The sequence below is a fragment of the Abramis brama genome (genome assembly GCF_963993115.1).
Source record: "Abramis brama genome assembly, chromosome: 21".
NCBI lineage: Eukaryota > Metazoa > Chordata > Actinopteri > Cypriniformes > Leuciscidae > Abramis > Abramis brama.
The window spans coordinates 32,969,060-32,994,575 of NC_139983.1; the positions used below are offsets into that span (position 1 = coordinate 32,969,060).

General features: G+C 35.8%; 2 protein-coding genes and 1 long non-coding RNA gene across 3 annotated transcripts in view; 2 read left to right on the forward strand and 1 right to left on the reverse strand.

The window, feature by feature from the left end:
* Positions 1-631: 631 nt before the first annotated feature.
* On the reverse strand, positions 632-19,611 carry kcnk10b (potassium channel, subfamily K, member 10b). The gene is made up of 7 exons (XM_084096436.1): positions 18,981-19,611; positions 15,378-15,775; positions 7,022-7,139; positions 5,349-5,509; positions 5,053-5,245; positions 4,354-4,496; positions 632-3,248 (listed from the first exon to the last, which is right to left on the reverse strand). The coding sequence occupies exons 1-7, from the start codon at positions 19,033-19,035 to the stop codon at positions 2,601-2,603; spliced, it is 1,716 nt and encodes a 571-aa protein (XP_083952562.1). The 5' UTR covers positions 19,036-19,611; the 3' UTR covers positions 632-2,600.
* LOC311071873 lies at positions 7,083-15,440 on the forward strand. Its single transcript, XR_014603940.1, has 3 exons — positions 7,083-7,202; positions 9,231-9,335; positions 15,366-15,440. It is a non-coding gene; the product is annotated as an uncharacterized lncRNA (long non-coding RNA).
* A 3,679-nt stretch (positions 19,612-23,290) lies between the features above and the next one.
* The window catches only part of spata7 (spermatogenesis associated 7), a 9,712-nt gene continuing 7,486 nt past the window's right edge, over positions 23,291-25,516 (forward strand). The window contains exons 1-4 of the mRNA XM_084096439.1: positions 23,291-23,513; positions 23,847-23,939; positions 24,111-24,158; positions 25,419-25,516. The exon at positions 25,419-25,516 is cut by the window's right edge and continues 18 nt beyond it. Of these exons, the coding sequence (XP_083952565.1) occupies positions 23,471-23,513; positions 23,847-23,939; positions 24,111-24,158; positions 25,419-25,516 (282 nt within the window). The 5' untranslated portion in view covers positions 23,291-23,470. The remainder of the gene's footprint in view (positions 23,514-23,846; positions 23,940-24,110; positions 24,159-25,418) is intronic.

Consider the following 25,516-nt stretch of genomic DNA (forward strand, 5'->3'; position numbering starts at 1 on the left):
CAGGACATGTATGAGGACAGTGTGACTGCAGTGAAGTGTGCAGTAGGAACGACAGACTGGTTCAAGGTGAAGGTTGGACTGCATCAAGGATCGGCCCTGAGCCCTTTCCTGTTTGCAGTGGTGATGGACAGGTTGACGGACGAGGTCAGACAGGAGTCTCCCTGGACTATGATGTTTGCGGATGATATTGTGATTTGTGGTGAGTGTAGTGAGCAGGTTGAGAAGAGCCTGGAGAGGTGGAGGTACGTGCTGGAGAGGAGGGGAATGAAAGTCAGTAGGAGTAAGACAGAGTACATGTGCGTAAATGAGAGGGAGGGCAGTGGAGTGGTGCGGTTACAGGGAGAAGAGGTGAAGAAGGTGGAGGAGTTCAGGTACCTGGGGTCAACAGTGCAAAGTAATGGAGAGAGTGTTAGGGAAGTGAAGAAAAGAGTGCAGGCAGGGTGGAGTGGGTGGAGAAGAGTGACAGGAGTGATTTGTGATAGTAGAGTATCTGCAAGAATGAAAGGAAAAGTTTATAGGACTGTGGTGAGACCTGCGATGTTGTATGGATTAGAGACAGTGGCATTGAGTAAAAGGCAGGAGGCGGAGCTGGAGGTAGCAGAGCTGAAGATGTTAAGGTTTTCGTTGGGAGTGACGAGGATGGACAAGATTAGAAATGAGTTTATTAGAGGGACAGCGCATGTTGGACGTTTTGGTGACAAGGTGAGGGAGGCGAGATTGAGATGGTTTGGACATGTGCAGAGGAGGGACATGAATTATATTGGTAGGAGAATGCTGAGGATGGAGCCACCAGGAAGGAGGAAAAGAGGAAGACCAAGGAGGAGGTTCATGGATGTGGTGAGGGAAGACATGCAGGTAGTTGGTGTAAAAGAGGCAGATGTAGAGGACAGGGTGGTATGGAGACGGATGATCCGCTGTGGCGACCCCTAATGGGAGCAGCCGAAAGAAAAAAAAAAAGAAGAAGCAAGTGCAACAAAGCCAAAGTCACATTTCATGATTTATTTTTGCAAAGGCACTCATTACATTCGATGTAATGTTTGCACAACCATTAATGTGATAACCATGACAACAGAGACCGTGACTTTTTGAGATGTTCACTCCAGCTCACATCACTGTGACGTTTACATCAGCATTAACATGAGCAACACCATTATTGCATGCTATCTTACCTGAAATTGTAGTGTGTGTGTGTGTGTGTGTGTGTGTGTGTGTGTGTGTGTGTGTGTGTGTGTGTTTGCATGTAGTATTGTGGATCAATGCAATGGGTTAGTAATGTTTTACATGTTTGACATCCTTGACTTTTTACATTGGAAGACATTGTTCTGTGGGCATAAAATCAATGTGAACTCATATCAGGTGATAATATAACAACAAATCAGGCTGTGTTATGGCAATAATGGAATAATAGTGGCTTTTTGTGATTTACAGCGTATTATAATAAAGTATTTGGACATTTAAGCCATGCTTTATGAATGTGATCTGCTTGTCTCAAATGCAGCAGAATCTTAATGTACAGAATTAATGTAATTTTTGTCTTCATTTTTTTCACTCTTGTTGATTTGTTGTCATCAATATGGCTTTGACTCCAGTCATTCTGTTTATCACCAAAGAGGGGATTGATATGTTTGTAGACTTCAGTGTGAGCGAAGCATTTAACGGACAGATTTGAAGTCACTGTTGTGTAGAAACTGGCATCACAATCAAAAAGGTTAATGAGAACGTCTCTCAACCAAATTTGTGTGTTTCGAAAAAGTTCATGATTTGCCTTCATAAACATCATAGATGGCAGATTCATCTGAGCAGCAGAAGATATTCATGCAGGTTTTTCTTTCTTAAGACATCACGATTTACAGCATAAAAGGCTTTCAGTGATCCATGATCCACCTGAAAACAGCAAAAGCCTTTCAAAAAGTCTCTGTTGACTGTCCTGTGAAGAGTCCTCATGTTGTAAAGAATATAAATAACTTATTTTAAAGGTATAGGTCGTCCAAAAACGTAATATTCTGACATTATTTACTCAACCCCATGCCAGAGAGATCTTTTTCATATTAATAATGATATGAAATAATTCATTGTAAACTCCAAAAAAATGTGTTATTCGTTGAAATCTTCATTCAAATGAAATATGGCACATGTAGCACCAATTTCAAAATCAATGATCAATAAAACGTCATTTGTTCTGGTGTATCTCGTCATTGAGACCTAAAATCTAATAATTAAATTTAAGAGGTTTTCAGTTAGTAACTTTCACTGAAATTTCAATCTGTTTCTCATATAGACTACTGTTATGGTGCCTTTTTTGTCATTTTTGCAGCTCAGCTCTCTTGGATTTCCATTGAAGAAAGAAAGTCATGAATGTTTGGAACAACATGAGATTGAGTAAACAATGACAGAATTTCCACATTTTTGGTGAACTGTCTCTTTAAGGTGATGTCAGTCTGTATTCCTTGAGCTCTTTTCACATTTTTTTGGCAACTTGTCATTTGTCACAGTGAAAATCAGCTGCGGTTCATCGTAACGAGTCGAGCCGCAGCTTATAAAACAGAAAGGCACATTTTCTGACGTCGGTCATTTGCCTTCCCGCGCGTGTCGTCGTCGGCCTACGGTTGATGCTCCTTCTGCTCGAGTCTTTTATTTCGCTCTTGTTCTTTGGCCTGGGCCGGTGCGAAACCGTTCTGCTGTTTGGGTTCCTCAGGAAAGTGAGGCAGACACGTAAAGCCAGTGTTCGCCTCTGCTATTTTCTCTTCCTCCACCTCCTCCTCCTCCTCCTCCTCGTCCTCTCTTCTCTCCTCTCCCAGCGTGACATTACTGCTGTTACTGCTGAGGATTTCACCCTCCCCGTTTGCATCCTCTGGGATGTTCCTGCGGAGATCTTTACTCCTGTTGCGTTTGGCCAGTTTGGTGAGCGAACCGAAGCGGTTGAGGAAGTTTTCCTCGGAGGAAACCTGCTGACCGCCACACTCCGCCTTCAGTCGCAGGTTGTTCAGTTTAGTGTCGATGCTCTCCTGCGAGGACGTCTTAAATCGCCCGGCATCCAGACTAGCTAACACAGCTCGTTTTTCGAGCGACAGCATGTCCAGCGAATGCGCGCGCTGCTCCAGACCCAGTCGTCTGCGCTCCATGCTGCGGATGGTGGCCGCCCGCTGAAGTTTGTCGTGGATCTCGCCGCTGAGGCGTCGTCGCGTCTCGCGTAACTCCGCTCGAACGTTTGCCTTCCATTCTGCCGCATGGGCCTTAAACTCTCCAACCTGTATTGGATGATAGAGAGCACTGTGAGCGTGGCATTTACAAACCATTCAGTAATGTGCTTCACGTACCACATTTCTTAAAGCCAACGTAAAACAGCATTTACCATTTAAAGTCAACGTAAAATGGAATTCGCCATAAATTTTACCATTTAAACCCAATGTACAACAGAATTTGCCATAAGTGTTTATCATTTAAAGTAAACTTAAAACAGCGTTTGCCAAAAATATTACGATTTAAAGCCAATGTAAAACATAATTTACCATTTAAAATCAATGTGAAACAGCATTAGCCAAAAAATTACCATTTAAACCCAATGTACAACAGAATTTGCCATTAATTTTACCATTTAAAGTCAATGTAAAACTTAATTTACCATTTAAACCCAATGTACAACAGAATTTGCCATAAGTGTTTATCATTTAAAGTAAACTTAAAACAGCGTTTGCCAAAAATATTACGATTTAAAGCCAATGTAAAACATAATTTACCATTTAAAATCAATGTGAAACAGCATTAGCCAAAAAATTACCATTTAAACCCAATGTACAACAGAATTTGCCATTCATTTTACCATTTAAAGTCAATGTAAAACTTCATTTACCATTTAAACCCTATGTACAACAGAATTTGCCATACATTTTTACCATTTTAAGTAAACGTAAAACAGCATTTGCCAAAAATATTACAATTTAAAGCCAATGTAACAGCATATGCCAAAATTTTACTATTTAAAGTTAATTATTTACCATTTGAAATCAATGCAAAACAGCATTTGCAACAAATTTTACCAAAGTAAACATAAAACAGCATTTGCTATATATATATTTTACCATTTAAAGCCAACATTAGACAGAATATACCATTTAAAGTCAACGTAAAACAGCATTTGCTACAAATCTTTTTATTTTTAAGCCAACATTAAACAGTATTTACCATTTAAAGTCAACTTACAACAGCATTTGCCATTAGTTTTATCGTTTATCGTGTTTTATGTGTAGAAAAGGTAAATAAGACTTTGAACAACAATGCTAAATTTTATATTGGACATCATTCTAATCTACTATGATATACCTTTAAAACTCATTTTTGTTTGACATTTCATACCTCCTCTTTTGTTTTCTTGGACAGAACCCTGAGCCAGTCTCCAATCATGCTGAGAACCGCTGCGAAATACGCCAGACCCACCAAAATCCAGAACCAGACCAGAGGCTTGTACCATTTCATGTATTCTATTTTGCGATCTCCACCTTTAAAATAATCAAACAGATTATTACCGTTTGTCTTATAGCCTATTGTATATCAGCCAAAAGATCAAGACCTGAACTTAGTTGAAAGACACAAAATTGCCAGAAAAAGTATTTTGAGAAGGTGTCAGGTGAAATATGACACAGAAATGTAGTAATTTGGCAGATGTTTTTATCTAAAGCAATTTACAGTGTATTTAATAAGAATATATGAGTTCACTACACTTTTAAACATAAAGGTTCTTAATTGGCATCGATGCTTCGATAAAGAAGCTTTCGCATCCATGAAAGCTTTCAAATGCACAAAAGGTTCTTCATATTGAAAAAAGGTTCTTTGCATTTCTAAATTGTTCTTCACAGTAAGAAAAAAGGCTCTTTTAAGAAGTGTTCATTGAAAGGTTCTTTGGGGGAAGAAAAGCCTTTTTGAAACCTTTATATTTTAAGAGTGTAGGAATCAAACCAATGATTTGTGTGTCTCTACCAGCTGAGCTATAAGAATTAAGCAACCCTTGAGTTTACTAGGTAAAATTATGTGAAATGTCATAATCGGTGCTCATACCTGCAACATAATCTCCAATGCCGACGGTCGTGAGAGTGATGACGACAAAGTATATGGCTTCTAAAGTACTCCATCCCTCAATGTGTTTGAAAATCACAGCTGGGATGGTGACAAAAATAATGCAGCCAGCGATGATGAAGAGTATGGTGGAGGTGACGCGGATCTTGGTCTGACTGATTTGCTTGTGTTTTTGCTGTGAATGGCGGCAGAAGAAATTTCATGTGAATTAACATATTTATATAACCAATAAGCAGTTAAAAAACCTCAGTAGATCATTCAAAAGTAATTCTACTCACCCTGAAAACTTTTTCCACCTTCAAGATGCTCTTCATAAACATGGTCCCTAGTTGATCACCAATCCCGGCCAACAGGAAGCCAAACAGAGGGATGCCAAATATGGCATAGAGGATGCAGAAAATCTTTCCGCCTTCAGTGCTGGGTGCGATGTTTCCATAGCCTGCAGATGTGGGCGGATAAGACAAGAGGTTATTTAATGGTTCTGATGCAAGCAGCTCTAGCTGACCCCCTGTATTAAATCTGCATTGATTCACAGATGCAGAGAAAGACAATTGGTGGGTTTCATTGAGGGAACATGGCAGTAATTATTGATTGTTGAACAAAAGGGAAGTTAAGACAAGGACAAGAGAGGAGATCTGTGCAGAAAGTTGCATGTGTTCTGCAGTCAGTTGCATGAAGGTCTGTGCAAATCTCAGTTCCCATTTTAAAGAGCTTTTGCCCTGTTTACACCCGGTGTTAAGATGCGTTTTGGTCAATCGGATCACCTGTGTTTACACCTGGTGTTTTAATCCGTCTCTTCTGTCCGCTTTCAACCACTTCTGTCCTGATTTCTTCGAGGGGAGGGTCTATGGTCAGGTAAATGTATGGGTTTTTTCACATCTTGCGATCTAATGGACAAAATAAACTTGAGCAATTTTTACAGCTTTCGTTTCTGCTCTGACAGCCACAAGACCAGCTGAACACTGTGAGAGTGTGTTAGAAATCAGGAATGGTGAGAGAATGTTTTTTCCCTTAATGTTTACTCATTAGGTCACTAGGAGGAGAGCAGGCGTCTTTTGTGGCTGTTCGAACACATTCGACCACATGAGCGTTTACATTATGAAATTAATCCAGTCGAATCCTTTTTCGCGAAAGTGAAAGTGGACAAGCTCACAACATTTTAGACCCCATTTACACTTGTATTTAGCGTCATCTTCTTCTGATCCAATCGACCAAAATGCATCTTAAAGCCGCGCTTATGCAGTTTTGGCAATTTCTTCGCTGTTTTCTCACTTTTTTTTCAGCTCCCCCTACAACTTCGGAATAGATATTTGACAACACTGTCGTAAAAACTCATTGGCGACTCTCCCCCCACCCATCTTCTCCCTCTGGTCATGTGCATTTGTTTTCAAAGAAGCCGGTGAACGCACGGAGCCATTTCCACTGAGGTATGTATGATACACAGAAGGCTAGCATATAAATGTATGTGTGCAGTGCCGTAAAGCATCAGGCCCGCCGGCCCAAAGCTGCAAGGGTGGTTTTTCCGCTCACAGGCGCTAGAGGGAAGCGAGACGGCCACCATTCAACCCGAAAAATGTCATATGACTCCGAAGATGTTCAGTTAAGGTAAATTAAGCTAAAAAAAAAAACCTGCATAGTTCCCCTTTAATACCAGGTGTAAACAGGGCCTTTGAGAAATCAGTATGCATTTTTGGTCAAGGTCAAGTTTACTTTTATTCTCATCCTCATTCTAGTTTTAGTTCTGATTTATTTCCAGTTAGTAATTTTAGTGCTTCAACAACTAGTTGGCAATGCAACATTTCAAATATTTCAAAATTTCTCTAACCCAATTTTTTATAGTAGCAAAGTATGAACTTTACTGCACATTTTATTTAGTTTGTTATTTTCTGTATTGAGTTTCAACTCAATCAGAGATTATATTTTGCGATGTTTGAAGGTTTGTTTATTTCACCTATCGTGGTGATGACGGTCCCAGCGAAGAAGAAAGCGCTGCCGAGATCCCAGTGGCTCGAGTTATAGGACGTGTCTCCTATGGGACTCACTCCAGCGCTGACTGCATCTACTGCATGCTGGGAAAAGATGCACATGGAGAAAAAGACTCAAATGGCCATTTTGGAAGCATTACTATTATAGTAAGTAGACCGGATACTTACAGGGAATCAAATGGCTAATTTCCAGAAGTCTAATTTGTACTAGACACACAGAAATGTGTGCAAGATGCAGATAGAATTCTTAAATGCCATCTAATGCCATCTAACAATATTACAATTTATTTATAGAGTACATTTAAACACAAAATGAATCGATCCAAAGTGCTGTATTTAAAAAAGATGCTAAAATAGGGTATATACGGTCCCTCTTTTAGACCCAGTCAAAAGTCTTGCTGCCGCATTTTGAACAACTTGCAATCGTGATAATAAAGATTTATAACATCATGATGTTAGAAATGCATGAATCACAACTTCTAAATCTTTGCCTGAAAGAAGATGCTTCAACTTTGCGATCTCAAATGGAAAAAGCTTCCTCTAATAACAGCACTAATTTGTTTATGAAAAAATAGTGAAGAGTCAAAGATCACTCCAAGGTTTTTAATTTGTTTGTGTACATTGGTTGAGAGAGGACCTAACTGGGCTTCCAGAGCAGGGGATGAATTTGCAGGACAACCTAGAATTAAAGCCTGTTTTATCCTCATTTAGCTGCAGAAAAGTATTTGTCATCCACCTCTTGATATCATTTACACATTTCAATAACGCATCGAATGAAACAGTGGTGTCAAGCCATACTGGAAGGTAAAACTGAGAATGGTCTGCAAAACAGTGAAATGAAATGTTGTATTTTTGAAAAATGTGGGCTGAGGGAAGCATATAAAGGGAAAACAATAAAGGTCCCAAAATGGATCCCTGGGGCACACCACACAAGACAGGCGCAGAGGATGAGGGAAAATGTCCTAAATTTACAGAAAAAGTCTGATTAGGAAATCATTTTAAAAAGCCACCTTCTCCAAGTCACCTTGCACAATGTCAGCCACTCCAAGAACTACGAATTTTTAAGAAAATTATTCACAAAAATCCTGATCAGAAGTGCCTGATGTGATGTAAAGCCCACCGCATTGGGTTTCTGCTGAAAAACCTGCATTGAAAATCAATGGGCTCCGTCTGTCAGTAATCTGATCAGGCTTTGTGACTCTTCTTAAAGTATTTTTAGGAATAGTATAAATGGGCTATGCTGAGTAAATTCAGTCAATGTATCGGTAAGTCCTGAGCAGACTCTGGTCATGCTGTCTTTATGATATCCACTCAAATCTTGTTTTAATCGTAAAGCAGTATAGATGTTTTTGTACCCAGAAAAAAAAAACCTTTTTTAACAGAAATTAACGATCAGCAATCAATCCATTTAAAATTATTGCAATAAGTCAGATACACTCTTAAACGTAAAGAGCTGGCATCGATGGTTAAGTGAAGACAAGTCCCCCTGTGGTGAAAATCAAGCTTTTAATGTTGTTTATAATCTATGTGGTGGTTTTTAATATGCTTTAAGAGAAATGTGTAAATTCATAAGTCGACAGCATTGCTGAGTATTTTCTCCTTAAAACTGCAGTGAACCAAAGACAGTCTCAAAAACACGCTTTGAAATCGCTGGTGTTTCTGACGTCACAAACTACCTTGTAACCAATCAGATCAACGTGTGATCGTCAACCAGTGGATCTCTGAGTGAGTGAGTGAGTGAGTGGAGGCGGGGCTCATTTGCATATTCATAGAACCATGCATACTAAATGAGGCAAGGCTGTCGAGTTACATTCAAGATATTTTAAGGCATGAATAATTTTTTGCCCAGGAAAAAAACGTTTAAATTAGTCGTTTTGGTGATCAAAGATGAGTTTTAAGGGATACAATTATTGACCACAGGGGGACTTAAACATCCATTGAAGCTTTACATTCCATAAAGGGTCTTTATGGTGAAAAGAAGTTTCTTTCGATTATTAATACTAAGAATGGTTATTTTAAGAACTGGTCACTGAAAAATGGTTCTTCTATGGCATCGCTGCAAAACTCTTTTTTTCTTATTTTTTAAGAGTGTAGCAGAGAGAAAAACACAACGAAACAACATGCTGTCAGCAAGAAAACGATGAAGTCTGAGTAATATTTCTTCTGCTCCGGTAGGATTTGCCAAGTGTTTGAGTCAGTCCTGCTGACAGCCAAGAACAACAACACCTGGTCTCGCATGACAAGATAGAGACATGCCAACATGACTGGCATCTAATTCTGGTGAGATTAAATGCGGGTTTAAAGGCTTTTTCAGACACTTTTTCAAGCCGAATCTGCAACATTAAGATGCTTTACATTCCCCACAAAATGTTCGTTTTGGAACCACATGGTTGGGTTGATATTGCATTGATCAAAACTTTGCTGAAAAGCCTTTGCACACAATCTACCACAGTCCTTCTGTCCTCTGATTGATAGTTTATACTTTATACAAGTAAAAGGTCTTTTAGTGTAATTGTACAAACATCCATCTTCAGCATGTGCTTCACGTGTCTTTCTGCTGTGAAAGTAGATATTTATCAAGTAAACGTAAAAATAACTTTGATATTGTTTGTAATATTTCAAGATCAACACTTACTGGACTGAAGCAACTTCGGTTTACTTAATTATCCATACATCATTTTTTTGTGTAAAATCATGTTCAAATGTGAGTCTCAAATATGATCATCAGGCTTTTGAGGAAGGTTTACTTGTTCATCTCTCAATCATCATTGTATTGCATTGCATTATATGCTTTAAAACTAGAGATTTGATCATAAAACTAAGCATTTAAATATCATCTTACTAAGACATATTATTGGCAGATTTAGAGCGACGACTGATATTTATATGCATTTTATGTAAGTAGTCTGCTATATTTATCATTTGCATTACACGCCTTAAAATTTTAATCTTATTTTTTGTCCATAAATATCAACCTCAAATTTCATATTTTTGCTGATTTTGGGTCTCTGAATAAAACCAAGGTGTTTTTCACTATATGAGCCAAAAAAGCCTGATGTATCAAATATGATAATCAACAAAAAAATACATATGCAGGCTTTCCAGGGTTTGTGATTGTCCTGTTCGGTGGGCAGTTTCAGTATGGACAGGTTTGGACATGATCTGTGTGGACGACGAGGACGACTGAAAGCTCCAGCAAGGCTTTTCTCTCAGGAGATTCTGCCTTTATTGAGCCAAACAATAAATAATTGATTACCTCAGAGCCTATTCCCTAAACACACGTCGAGGGGTCTGTTTCAACTGTCTTGGCTGGAAATGGAGAATTGATTTTTTTTTTTTTTTCTTAATTAGAAGATGTAGGGCACATTTGAGTCACAAATGACTCAAAGAGGACAGAAATGAAGAAGGATGTAGGCGTGCAATGTCAGATCTGATCACTCATGCATGCAGTATTGTCAGGTTTTTGAGTGAAAACTAAAACTAGGTCAGACTGTAGGATGATCACGTGAGCACAAGGGATGATTTAAACATTTAGGAGCAGATTTACTAACAGCTCGCTCCAGCGCAAACCCTCATTTACCGTTAAAAAACTACTGTGAGGACATTTACTCGCTGAAAAGGTTATTTTTGTATCTGATATTATTGCATGTATTTGTAGATGTTTCCCTTTCAGACGCAAGATTTATGGGAGGAGAGTATTTAAATGAAGCACACAAGCCGATTTACTGAAGTTTGCGTGAGTCAGTTTACTGGTATTTGCGCCATTAGTCTTTATGGAAATGATCCGGCTGCGTCTGTGTTCGTCAGTAGATCACGCGCAGAACTTTCTACTCCCATCGGCTCGTTTATGGGATTGCGCTCTCACGCTAATTTGCCCTGTTTAATAAATCTGGCCCTAAATGTGATGTGGTCATGTGACAGAGTAATATTGAGATACTATTATACTATTTTATACATATCTTTTTTTAATTTTCTGTCTTCATTTTAATTTTAGTTAAAGTTTTTGTACTTTTTTATTCGTTTTTATATTCGTCTTTATAGTTTTTATTTATTTTATTTGAGATATTTTAGAACTTCAAGCTAAACTAAATGAAAAAGAAGAATGTTGCCTTAGTAACTGGCTTAAGTTTTTTTTTTACATTTTAATTTATTTCCGTTTCAAGTTTTTATGGTTTTTGGTTTAGTTAACGATAATAACCTTAGTTTGGCATACTACTGTTTGAAACATTTACACACTGAATACTGCTGCATAATGACTGGCCGACAGAATGCAATAAAGTATGCAGTTTGCTGCAAGTCAAGCACAACCACTGAACTGCGATTTGTTTTGATAGTGACCATCTGCGTCCTTGTTATGATAGATCCCTGGACACTCGTTCACATGGAATTGCTTGCATCTGTGAGCCTTGAATAACCTTGAGATGAAAGTCTAATTTTGGATGATATTGTAATTCTTATATGGTAACTTTACAATAAAGCTGTTCATGAAGTAACAATGAACAATAAAGCATGTCTTAGTACACTCTCGAGTCTCGAGAAAAAAAAGGTACAAAAGCTGTCACTGTGGCATTACTCTTTCAAATGGTACTATACTATGGTAATATGTACCTTTAAAAGTACTAATATAGTACTAATATGTACCTTTAAAAGTACTAATATGCATCTTTAAAAAAGTACTAATATGCATCTTTAAAAGTACTATTATGTACCTTTAAAAGTACTAATATGCATCTTTAAAAAAGTACTAATAAAAAAGCTGTCACTGTGGCATTACTCTTTCAAATGGTACTATACTATGGTAATATGTACCTTTAAAAGTACTAATATAGTACTAATATGTTCCTTTAAAAGTACTAATATGCATCTTTAAAAGTACTAATATGCATCTTTAAAAAAGTACTAATATGCATCTTTAAAAGTACTAATATGCATCTTTAAAAGTACTAATATGTACCTTTAAAAGTACTAATATGCATCTTTAAAAGTACTAATATGCATCTTTAAAAGTACTATGCATCTTTAAAAGTACTAATATGCATCTTTAAAAGTACTAATATGCATCTTTAAAAGTACTAATATGCATCTTTAAAAAAAGTACTAATATGCATCTTTAAAAGTACTAATATGCATCTTTAAAAGTACTAATATGTACCTTTAAAAGTACTAATATGCATCTTTAAAAGTACTAATATGCATCTTTAAAAGTACTAATATGTACCTTTAAAAGTACTAATATGCATCTTTAAAAGTACTAATATGCATCTGTAAAAAAGTACTAATATGCATCTTTAAAAGTACTAATATGCACCTTTAAAAGTACTAATATGTACCTTTAAAAGTACTAATATGTACCTTTAAAAGTACTAATATGCACCTTTAAAAGTACTAATATGCATCTTTAAAAAAGTACTAATATGCATCTTTAAAAGTACTAATATGTACCTTTAAAAGTACTAATATGCACCTTTAAAAGTACTAATATGCACCTTTAAAAGTACTAATATGTACCTTTAAAAGTACTAATATGCATCTTTAAAAGTACTAATATGCATCTTTAAAAGTACTAATATGCATCTTTAAAAGTACTAATATGCACCTTTAAAAGTACTAATATGTACCTTTAAAAGTACTAATATGCACCTTTAAAAGTACTAATATGTACCTTTAAAAGTACTAATATGCACCTTTAAAAGTACTAATATGTACCTTTAAAAGTACTAATATGCATCTTTAAAAGTACTAATATGCATCTTTAAAAGTACTAATATGCATCTTTAAAAGTACTAATATGCATCTTTAAAAGTACTAATATGTACCTTTAAAAGTACTAATATGCATCTTTAAAAGTACTAATATGCACCTTTATAAGTACTAATATGCACCTTTATAAGTACTAATATGCACCTTTAAAAGTACTAATATGCACCTTTAAAAGTACTAATATGCATCTTTAAAAATACTAATATGCACCTTTAAAAGTACTAATATGCACCTTTAAAAGTACTAATATGTACCTTTAAAAGTACTAATATGCACCTTTAAAAGTACTAATATGCACCTTTAAAAGTACTAATATGCACCTTTAAAAGTACTAATATGCACCTTTAAAAGTACTAATATGCACCTTTAAAAGTACTAATATGCACCTTTAAAAGTACTAATATGTACCTTTAAAAGTACTAATATGCATCTTTAAAAGTACTAATATGCATCTTTAAAAGTACTAATATGCATCTTTAAAAGTACTAATATGCATCTTTAAAAGTACTAATATGTACCTTTAAAAGTACTAATATGCATCTTTAAAAGTACTAATATGCACCTTTATAAGTACTAATATGCACCTTTATAAGTACTAATATGCACCTTTAAAAGTACTAATATGCACCTTTAAAAGTACTAATATGCATCTTTAAAAATACTAATATGCACCTTTAAAAGTACTAATATGCACCTTTAAAAGTACTAATATGTACCTTTAAAAGTACTAATATGCACCTTTAAAAGTACTAATATGCACCTTTAAAAGTACTAATATGTACCTTTAAAAGTACTAATATGCACCTTTAAAAGTACTAATATGCATCTTTAAAAAAGTACTAATATGCATCTTTAAAAGTACTAATATGTACCTTTAAAAGTACTAATATGCACCTTTAAAAGTACTAATATGCACCTTTAAAAGTACTAATATGTACCTTTAAAAGTACTAATATGCACCTTTAAAAGTACTAATATGCACCTTTAAAAGTACTAATATGTACCTTTAAAAGTATTAATATGCACCTTTAAAAGTACTAATATGCATCTTTAAAAAAGTACTAATATGTACCTTTAAAAGTACTAATATGCACCTTTAAAAGTACTAATATGCACCTTTAAAAGTACTAATATGCACCTTTAAAAGTACTAATATGTACCTTTAAAAGTACTAATATGCACCTTTAAAAGTACTAATATGCACCTTTAAAAGTACTAATATGTACCTTTAAAAGTACTAATATGCACCTTTAAAAGTACTAATATGCACCTTTAAAAGTACTAATATGCATCTTTAAAAGTACTAATATGCACCTTTAAGGGTTATTTAAGGTATAAAGGTTCACCTTTTGAAAAGGTACTGCCCCAGTGACAGCTTTTGTACCTTTTTTTCTGAGGGTTTATGTGATCATGCATACTAAACTGAACAAAGAATGCTTGATCTCATCCACTCTTCCAGTAATTCCCTGGTTGGCTGTGTAGGATGTGCTGTGAGAAATCAAAGCAAAGCTTTAATTGAAGGAGAGATTGAACACATTTGCTCTCTATATCTGTGAGAAATGTTATGTAACACCTCGTGCTGGTGCTTTATCACATTACACACACTTCAGCCTACAGTGAGTTTCTGCTGCACAAGAGTTGATAATCCTGCTGATGCCCAGAGGGATTTCATGTCTGTCTTGGAATGACATTTACTGATCAATTAGAGCTCAGCGCCGTCCGCAGCAGAGATGGGAAGGTTGTTGTTGTTATTCTTATTTTTTCTGATGCTCACCATCAGAAAAAATGCATTGAAAATGCAGAAATTTTGCATTGTGAAATTGTTTTCATGAGAATTAAGCTTATTTACTCCCAAAATGTTAATTATGGTAATGTCTAAAAAAGGAGCTTTTATTGAAGTTATTGAAGTTATTTGAATACATTATGGTATTATTTGCAATATTACCTTTTTTAATTTAAGCTGATTTTAATGTAAAAAAATAAAATAATTATATTATAGTATTATATGAAAATGACCATTGTGAATAATGGAAATTATATAAAATAAAATAAAAAGAATGTATATATTAAATATAATATAAAAGTGTGTAAATATACAAATTTTCTTATATAAAAATAATTGTATAAAAAAATATTTTAATGGATTATTCATCATTAAAAAATAGAAAAATATATAAGAAAAAAAGAAGAAAAAAATATATATATACATTATAACTATACTTTTATATTTTATAAAATGATTTCTGAAGGATCATGTGACACTGAAGACTGGAGTAATGATGCTAAAAATTCAGCTTTGCATCACAGAAATAAATTAGATTTTAAAGTATATTAAAATAGAAAACCAGTATTTTGTAAATTGTAATCATTTTTTAACAATATTTCTGTTTTAATGAATGCAGGCTTGATGAGCAGAAGAGACTTCTTTCAAAAACCTTTTCTTATACCTATAGTATACACTTCTAGTATACACTTCTAGTATGATCTAGGCATCCATGTATTATATGATCACTCCTAGATGATCTGAATATCTCTGTGTCTCCTCCACAGACGTGATCTGACCTTGATAAGGTCCTCGAGCTCCGCTGGAGAAACGCAGGGGTTCCTCTTCAGAAACAGGGCCTTCTCCTGAGTGATGCTGTCCTTCTGGTTACTCTCGAAGGGTTGTTCCAGCGCCCGGAACGCCAGCCCGCCGCACACCAGGTACGACACCACCACCACGAACACGGCCAGCACCGTCTTCCATTTCATGACGGAGTGCAGATCCGAGCCGTCCGCTCCCGAGTCCATCCCGGTGAGAGCGCTGGCGGAGCGGGACGAGATGGAGAGGCGCGGGAGAGAGCAGTGAGCGTTCGCTTGGACCTCGCAGCCCGGCGGGTTCTGCATGACCTGAACCAGACTCGCCTGAACCGCGCCGGACTCAGCCTTCTTCACAGGGACGATGTTTGTCTGAACAGCCACTGAGAAAGAGACAGAGATGGACAGAGAAGACATTATTAACCTTTATTTAACCAGGCAAGTCACTTAAAGGGTCAGTTCACACAAAAATTAAAATTCTGTCAGTGATTACGTTCATCTTCAACACAAATTAAGATATTTTTGATGAAATCTGAGAGCTGCCTCACTCCTTCATAGGCTCTATGTAATTTCATCTGCCGGCCCAGAAAAGTTAGTAAAAACATCGTTAAAATAGTCCAAGTGACTACAGTGGCTCAACCTTAAAGCTACACTGTGTAGGATTTTCTCCCATCTAGCGGTGAAATTGTATATAACTACCAACTGAATATTACTTTCTAGCCCCTCCCATTCCGAGGGCGTTTTAACTCCTACGGTGGCCGTATTATTTCAAATCTGCCGGCAGTCGCGAGTAATCTCCCCCTCGCATTCGTCACGGTGCGACTGAGTGTAAAACACGAAGGGCGAAGCTTGAATTTCCAGGTATGTCCGTATTTGGCACATGTATTTTCAAGATGCCATTCGAGCGACTCGCTCATGTGTATTCTAAATGGCAGATTTTACGCTTACGAGAATACTTGATTAGTTAGAAGTAATTACACATTAATGAGCACATATCATTTTGAAAGAACAAAGTGTTTTTTGCTAAAAATCAACTTAAAAAATTACACAGTGCAGCTTTAAGTTTCTCAAGTGACGAGAATACTTTTTGTGCGCAAAAAACAAACAAAAATAACGACTTTATTCAACTCTTCATTTTCTTCTGTGTTTCTCTGAGTGAGTTCACGTAGTGTAACAGCGCAACGCTTCTGGGTTGTACGTCAGAACGGAGGCTCACTATTGGCCAGGATCACACGCATCACACACATGACCAGCGTCGGCCAATAGTGAGCCTACGTTCTGACGGTTCTTGTTTGTTTTTTGTGCACAAAAAGTATTCTCGTCGCTTGATAAACTTAAGGTTGAGTCACTGTAGTCACTTGGACTATTTTAACAATGTCTTTACTAACTTTCTGGGATGGCCGATCTCAATTACACAGAAGCCTATGAAGGAGTGAGACAGCTCTCAGATTTAATCAAAAATATCTTAATTTGTGTTCCAAAGATGAACGAAAGTCTTACGGGGTTGGAACAACATGAGGGCGAGTAATTACTGACAGAATTTTCATTTTTGGGTGAACTAACCCTTTAAGAACAAGTTCTTATTTTCAACAACAGCCTGAAAATAAGAAAATAAGTGTATTTCTTGGTTCTGTGACAGAGCTCTGACACTGTTTTGTCATGTTCGGTGTGAGCACAAGGCTTGTCATGTGTTTCCTTGTGCCATGTGCTCTCCTGTCGATTGTCTAGACCCATCCACCTTGTTACCTGATTATTGATTAATTTGACCCACCTGTCCTCCCACGTCACCTGCTTTTAGTAATGTTTAAAAAAAAATTGTATTTCAGTATTTTTATAAATGACCATTGAAAATAAAGTTTAAAAAAATATGTATAAATATAATAAAAAGTATGGATGGATGGATGGATAGACAGACAGACAGAAAATTAGAAATATTAGATAGATAGTGATTGATTGATTGATTGATTGATTGATTGATTGATTGATTGATTGATTTTTCAATCAATCTGTAATGACTTAGTCCACTGGAGGCAAGTTGAAGTGAGAACCCAAATACAATTTATTAGCAAAACATGATCAAACATAAAACAAAGGCATGACGAGACATGAAACTGGAAACTCACAACAAGAACATTGACAGGAAACATTTAATACTCAACAAAGACACATGGCAAACATGAGGACTTAAATACACAGACTAATTACAAGACAAGGAACACCTGTGAACAATGATCAGACGATTAACCAATGACAAGACACATGGCGGGATCACATGACAAACAGGGAATCACATGACAAGACACAGAAACTTGAGATCGCTTGATCTCCATTTAATCTCAATGCTAGAAGAAACAACTGAGATACAGAGAATATTTTATATATTTATTATTTATATATTTGTGTCATATATTTTCATGACACAAACCGGTGCAGAAAGAAGTTCACTTCTATTCTATTCTTTCATCTCTTTTTCTATGGTGATTTTGTATGCCTAGTGTATTTATCACTCCTGAACGAGGTGAATGCTTTCTAACAGACGGATGAGACAGCATTATCACTCATGAACGAGTGAATACCAAGGTGAGATTCAGTCCTTCAGTCTTTAACAGACAGATGATCTCTGCTAGACGAGCACATTAGCTGTCAGATGGATTGTATAATATGATTTGGAGGGTGGCAGAGCCCTGTGAGAGTCATTGATGCGTTTCACCCCGTTTAAACATTCAGAGCTCCCTTTGTGGGGGACAGTGGGCGGAGCCTGTGAGTCAGAGTGATGTAATGCTCAAACCACCCTATAATTTATGCAGACTCCGCCCCCTCGCCTGCTTCACTACAGTGTTCCATCAGTCCCTTTGTAAAAATGAAACAGAAAATGGTGCAAGTTTGGGTTTCATCAAACACCAGATGGATTAAACTTATCGATTCAATAAACCGAACATGCATGTGCACATTTCTCTGTCGATTTTTACAGTCAGGCATTGCCTAAAAATCAATAAATGCACTTGAACATCCATAATTTTGGACTCAAGGACGTCTATGTCACTCTATCTGCTCAGAGATATGGAACCTGTCAGCCCAGCCCACACAAATCAATATCCAATAAAGTATAGAAACTGTTATGGATGTGTCCATGAAAATTCCAATGAGTAATCCAATGAATATAGAAGAAGCCCATATAGGCTATAAAACACATATAGAGATTAAAACTTATTTTTGAGACTATATATATATATATATGTGTGTGTGTGTGTGTGTGTGTGTGTGTGTGTGTGTGTGTATGTGTGTGTATTGTATGCTATGAAATATATCTGTCAATCCAGCTAATTATCACTGATTACACGATTGCAACTCTGATTTTTCCTGGAAAAGCACTTCAGATGTTTCCTCTCAAATCTCAAATGCTCACTTTCCTTAAGCAAAAATCTGATGATTAGCCAATACAAATGCAAGACAGATCATTTTATTTAAAAAAAATAACAGTGATAATCTAATCTGAAGTTATTTCTCATTGAAAGAGTGAAACAAAACAGCAGATGTCCTAAATAAAAAAGCAGAAGTTGAGTGAAATAACGATCTGACACAACTAACCTTGTTCAGGGTCCCAGTTCACCTTTTTCCTTGGACTCTCTAATGGGAATTTCATGATGGTCCAGCAGGGCTTTCCGTATCAGTGTCAAATAAAGCTATCCTAACAATATACACATAAACCAGAGACTACACCTGACTACATTCTCGCTGCTCTCTGGGTGTTTGTTTCTTTAGAATAAGCAAATGGTTCAAAGCCAAGAGATGATGATGATGATGATGATGATGATGATGCTCGAGCACGCCTTACTCTCTCTACTCTCTCCACCCAACCAACCATCGCACTCTCATCAGCTTCAGGCTCACATCACTTCGAGGAAAGCGAAACAAAGCTCGAAACAACTGCTGGGAATGGGATTGAATCATGTCGCGAATCTGGGAGCGTTCCGGCATCGCGCGTAAATCACTTTCCTTTGTTTCAGCAACGCCTCATCCTTTGTGCCAGGATTCCCACTGAGGCTTTTAAGTCATAGAAAAGATGTCCAGTCAATCATGCTCGCTATGTTCATGGAGATGTGATATTGAGGTTGACAGATAGAAGTTGTACTCACTGATCATCGCGTGTTTCGCCCGGTGTGTGTGTGTGTGTGGAGCGGCTCAGGAGCGCATGGAGAGCAGGTGCGACTGAGCGCGCGGAGGGCTGGACTCACGAGCAGCGAATCAACACTTACAGGCAGTTATGAATTATTTATGTCAAGTGTGGGATGAATTAACTTGATCAATACATAAACATCTTCATAATTATTAAATATAAAAATGACTGTATTACTAATATTACTATTAAAATTACTAATACTGTTATATTTATTTAAATATGACAATAATTTATTATTTAGGCTATTAAAACATTGCATATCGTAAAATATTGTAATTAATAATGTAGTATGTTAAATATACTGCTTATGATACCATCTGCATACACACTGCACACAATAATAAATAAAAAATAATAAATAAAATAGTCTAGTAAAATGTAATACATTTTAATAGCATAATTTTACATTTGAAAAAAATGTAATTAAATCTAATACATTTTTATATTCACTCTTATCTGGTATTTAGTTGTCAAATCTCATTTACAGGAAGGATAATTCTTCAGCTGTGGGTTTTATTAAGTTGTTCAAGCCAAAAACCCTCATAATAATAATAAAATAAAATAAAACACATAGGGTGTATTAATTTAACCCATTAGCCTACTGTTAGGATGGTGTATATTTATTCATTCTTCAAATGTAATAATCAGAAAAAAGATCCGCACACGAATATATGCCAAAAAGCTCACAGGATTTTATTGTCCAGAGGCCACAAATAAAGTGCAAAAGTGCAAAAAAGTGCAAGAGTGCAAAACATTTTCGGGTTCAACCCTTCATCAGTGTCATGAGTTACCAAGCATACACCTGCGGTAATTTATACACACTTATTACCGTAAGCCATGTTCTGATTTTATCCCGTATAAACAAATATTTACATCAATAGTCTACATAATTATAGATACATTTCACAACAATCCTCTATCCAAAACATATTGTTCAAATAAAAAATAAAAATAAAAAAATCTGATAAATATTATCATTCAATTAGTGTCATTAGTGTTTTATGTTTCAGGACTTTTATTTTTATATTCTTTTGTGCCTGTGTTCTCTTGCTGTAATGTTTTTGTCTCCATAGTTACCCTTTTTAGTCTCTATGGTTACAAATAATCACCATCACCTGTTCCTTGTTAGCCTTTTTATATGTAAACTTATACAAAAGATCCTTGTGTTTCAGGCTGAATCTGAAATCGGCCCATACCCTCAAATAATTTCAATCCCACAATGCACCGCAATAATACAATGTACGCTCAACGGCTGTCCGAATTCGCTCTCAAGTGAACTGTATTAGTGGACTAACGTAGGGAATAATGAATGAGGGTTTAGGGGGCGATTTCAGATTCAGCCCTAGTTTGTCGCTTTCCAGTTTGATCATCATCATCATCATCATCATCATCGGATTTATGTTTCCTATGTTGGATTATCTTGGTTTGTGTGCTTTTGGATTAAATACTGCTTACAAATATCCTCACCTCCTCGTCTCTGCTGATAATTAGCAGTAGTTTTGCCATCAGCTGCCAATCATTCATTTTCTGCATTACAAATCATATATGAATTTATTGATGCAAATCCGGAAGGTCTTTGATATCATTTCACGATTACACTTTCAATCAATAAAACATTATAATAAATAAAAATGAAACAATATATTTTACATTTGATTAATTTGTAATTAAATCTAATGCATTTTAATACCAAATAGGCCCAATATTGTCTAATAATATTGGTTAATAATTGTACAGTTATGCTTGTGAAATCATATTTCCAGGACGGAGAGTTGTTCATCATTGTTGCTGTGTAAGGTCTGGTCTGTTTGCATTGAGCAGGAAGCACCCGGAGATTCCTCATGAAATATGGATGAAACCGTCCTGCACCTCCTTAAGACTCAGCATCTATTAGTAATGATGTGGCATGAGATCATAAACACATGTGCAGTTTTCTATATGAAATATTCAGTATCAGGTGAACACGTTCAAGCTGTTTATTCTGATTTACCTTTACAGATTTATTTATTACTGGAAAATGTTAGACTTTGACTAGTTGGAAAACAAATATTGACTGAAGTGTTTAAAATAGTCACCATAGTCTAAATATCTCAAGTTGCGTTGAAATAGTTTATATTAAATAGGTTAATTTACAGATTACGCAATATTACTCCAACAGATTTAAACTTATTTCACCTCATTCCTCTTTTGTAGTCAGCAGAAAGTGCAAGTGTGGGACAGATTTGGACAGTATGAATACAAAATTACAATATGAAGCCTTGAAATGTAACTTTATGTTTTTCAGTAAAATCAATGTAATATTTTTTGTTCAATAATATTTTTTATTATTATTATTTAGAATTTTGAGGGGATTTTATGTGACTATGGAATATTTCTACAATTTTTATGAGCTATTTTCCAATTGAATTATTTTTTAATTATTATTTTTCAATAAATTCAATATTTCAGATTAAAACAGAGTGAAGGCCTTTAAAATCCATATTTTGAAGTGAGAATAGTGCCATCTGTAATGTAAAGCTGATGTACATTCTAAAAGACTACTTTTTTGTCAAGGTTTATATATTTTTTTGTTAGACAAGTATCAGGTTTTGCATTATGATTAGGCTACAATCAAACATTAACATTTTGTTAGAAAGGGAACATATGGAAAGCATTTTTTGTTACTTTTGTTACATTTTGCAATTAGTTGGCATTTTATTCTTGGCAGTTTATCTTAAGTTGCTCTTTTGCAGTCCTACCAGTTTTTTCGACCCAGCATGATATCCAAATCTATGGTGGCCCAGTAGTGCACAACACAACGAAATTTAAAAAGCAAACATAAGTTCACAAAACATGAAATTAAGCCACAACACAACAAAATAAACCCACAACACAACGGAAAATGTGCAACACAACGGAAATAAGCCGCAACACATATAGTCAGCCTAATGGTGCACTCCTTATTTATTTAACATGCATACAAATCGGGTTATTTCGGGAACTTTTTTCCCTCATGTAGGCCTACACAAGTCATTTAGAAATTTGCAACAGTTCAATTATTATTTATTTTTTTACAAAAAGTTTCATTTTACGCGATCAATCTGTTTTGCAGTTCCTGTTGTTTTCGCTTGCAAATTGCTACTCAAAGGCTTGCAATGCTTTTGGCTGTATTTGTGCGAAAAAAACGAGCCAAAAGTGTAAGCGCGGAAAAATGGAAGTCAGAGGAATACAGATCTTATTTATTTTGCGTAAGCATGAAGCTGCAGTTTCACAATACATGTTTTTCTTACACTTGAAAGCCAATTTACACCTTTACAAATCTTCTCTTGCACACGCAAATTTAATTTACGCTTGCAATCTAATGTGCACTTTCATAAATCTTACCCTGCGCATGCATTCTTTATGGCATCATATTACCTTCATATTGAGTTTCTTTCTTCTGCTGAACACAAAAGAAGATATTTGAAAGAATGTCAGTAACCAACTTTGATCATGGACCCCATTGACTTCCATAGTATGGAGGGGAAAAAATACTTTGTAAGTCAAGGGGTCCATCAACTTGCCGACATATTCTTCAAAATATAGTTTTTTGTGTTCAGCAGAAAAAAAGAAATTAATTCAGATTTGGAACAACTTGAGGGCGAGTGAATGATGACAAAATTTTCATTTTTGGTTGAACTGTCCCTTTAAGAGATTTATTCTTGGCGTCAGGCGCGCGCATAGCAACCAACATGGCGACGGTGAAGCTTCACGGTAGCGAGGACAGATTAGCTGGCAGTTAGCAGCTAGCAAAACAGCTGTGAAAGATGATAACTGTGAAAATAAGTGTATGGAGTATTTATGATATGTCTGTCATACCTCATGCGTTCATATGAACGTTTAACGTGATGATTTCCGGTGAAACACGACTATTTTGAGTATGAGACTCCAGCCAGAGTTTTTCATCATGGACACTAAACCAGGTAACGGTAAATGATAATTAGCCTAGTAAAATATAATTATCTGGCCAAACACAGACGTTATTATTTATGTTTATAGCATGTCGTTTTAAGAGAAACGCACTAAAGAAGCACTGTACAAAAAAGTTACCGTGGTTTTTACTGTAATGCCATTTATTTGGACATGATATTGCGTTAATATTATAGTGTTTTGGATGTAACGTTACCATGGTAAAATCAAAGTAGCATCATCTGAGACCATTTGCTTTGTTGTTTTCTGATTGTGATTGTACTAGTAAACAATATAATGTTAGGGATATAATGTATAAAGTAATAGCTCAAATGTTCATCTTTTAGGGTTCTGTTTTGGTTCATCTGGCAAACTGATGAATCAGTACATGATTAAAGACCACATGGTTTCACATTACAGAAAGCTGTATTCAGCCAAAGGTAAGTTTCTAATTCAAATACATGCAAGGATGTCAAGTTTATAGTTTTTACATATTTATCATAAAGGCAAGTGGCTAGTGGATAATGTTTTGTTTTTGGGAGTTTTCCTTTATGCTTTATTCCTGTCTTCTTTTATATGCTTTATATACCACTTTCTTTGTTTTCTTTCAGCTGCTGTGGACTGTTCAGTGCCTAAAAGCTTGCATAGCAATGTCAAATGTAAGAGAAAGTTCCATATTATCAATCTACTTTTGAATAATAAAGTAAATATATATATATATATATATATACAGTGAGGAAAATAAGTATTTGAACACCCTGCTATTTTGCAAGTTCTCCCACTTGGAAATCATGGAGGGGTCTGAAATTGTCATCGTAGGTGCATGTCCACTGTGAGAGACATAATCTAAAAAAAAATAATCCAGAAATCACAATATATGATTTTTTAACTATTTATTTGTATGATACAGCTGCAGATAAGTATTTGAACACCTGTCTATCAGCTAGAATTCTGACCCTCAAAGACCTGTTAGTCTGCCTTTAAAATGTCCACCTCCACTCCATTTATTATCCTAAATTAGATGCACCTGTTTGAGGTCGTTAGCTGCATAAAGACACCTGTCCACCCCATACAATCAGTAAGAATCCAACTACTAACATGGCCAAGACCAAAGAGCTGTCCAAAGACACTAGAGACAAAATTGTACACCTCCACAAGGCTGGAAAGGGCTACGGGGAAATTGCCAAGCAGCTTGGTGAAAAAAGGTCCACTGTTGGAGCAATCATTAGAAAATGGAAGAAGCTAAACATGTTTAAACTCCGTGTTTCTCAGCGACAGCCCAGAAACCTGACTGATCTAGAGAAGATCTGTGTGGAGGAGTGGGCCAAAATCCCTCCTGCAGTGTGTGCAAACCTGGTGAAAAACTACAGGAAACGTTTGACCTCTGTAATTGCAAACAAAGGCTACTGTACCAAATATTAACATTGATTTTCTCAGGTGTTCAAATACTTATTTTCCTCACTGTATATATTATTGCTGTCAAATCGATTAAAAAACATGTAAACCAGAACATAAAAGGTTTTTTTTTGTATAAAATTGTATTTATATATATATTATGTGTGTGTGTATGTGCGTCTGTGTATAAACACACACACACACACTCACTCACACACATAATAAATTTGACAGCAATAATATATATATATATGTGTGTGTGTGTGTATACAGACAAACACACACACATATATTAGGGTTGTCAAATCGATTAATCGCATCTAACATGAAAGTTTGTTTTTATATATATATGTGTGTGTGTGTGTGTGTATAGGTATATAATGTATTAAATAAAATATTTAATGTAATATATTAAATAAATTATGTTTAACATTTTGTTTAATCAGATATAAATTACTATACTAGTATCTCATTCATTAAATTTTTCTTTATAATTTTTTTCAATGATTTTTTACCTTTTGTAGATGTTGATCAAAAGCGGCGTGAGCAGTTAAGGAAAGACACTCGAAGTCAGTCGAGAAGATCTGATTCCCAGAGGAGCACTAGGATAAACTCAAGAACC

Bases quoted from the DNA above. Each gene is read 5' to 3' on its own strand.
- kcnk10b (XM_084096436.1), bottom strand. From the start codon at position 19,035: ATGAAATTCCCATTAGAGAGTCCAAGGAAAAAGGTGAACTGGGACCCT. The intron at 4,497-5,052 runs GTATGAGCACCG...ATTATTTTAAAG, and splicing joins CATTGGAGATTATGTTGCAG to GTGGAGATCGCAAAATAGAA. The intron at 3,249-4,353 runs GTATGAAATGTC...CATCCAATACAG, and splicing joins CCAAGAAAACAAAAGAGGAG to GTTGGAGAGTTTAAGGCCCA.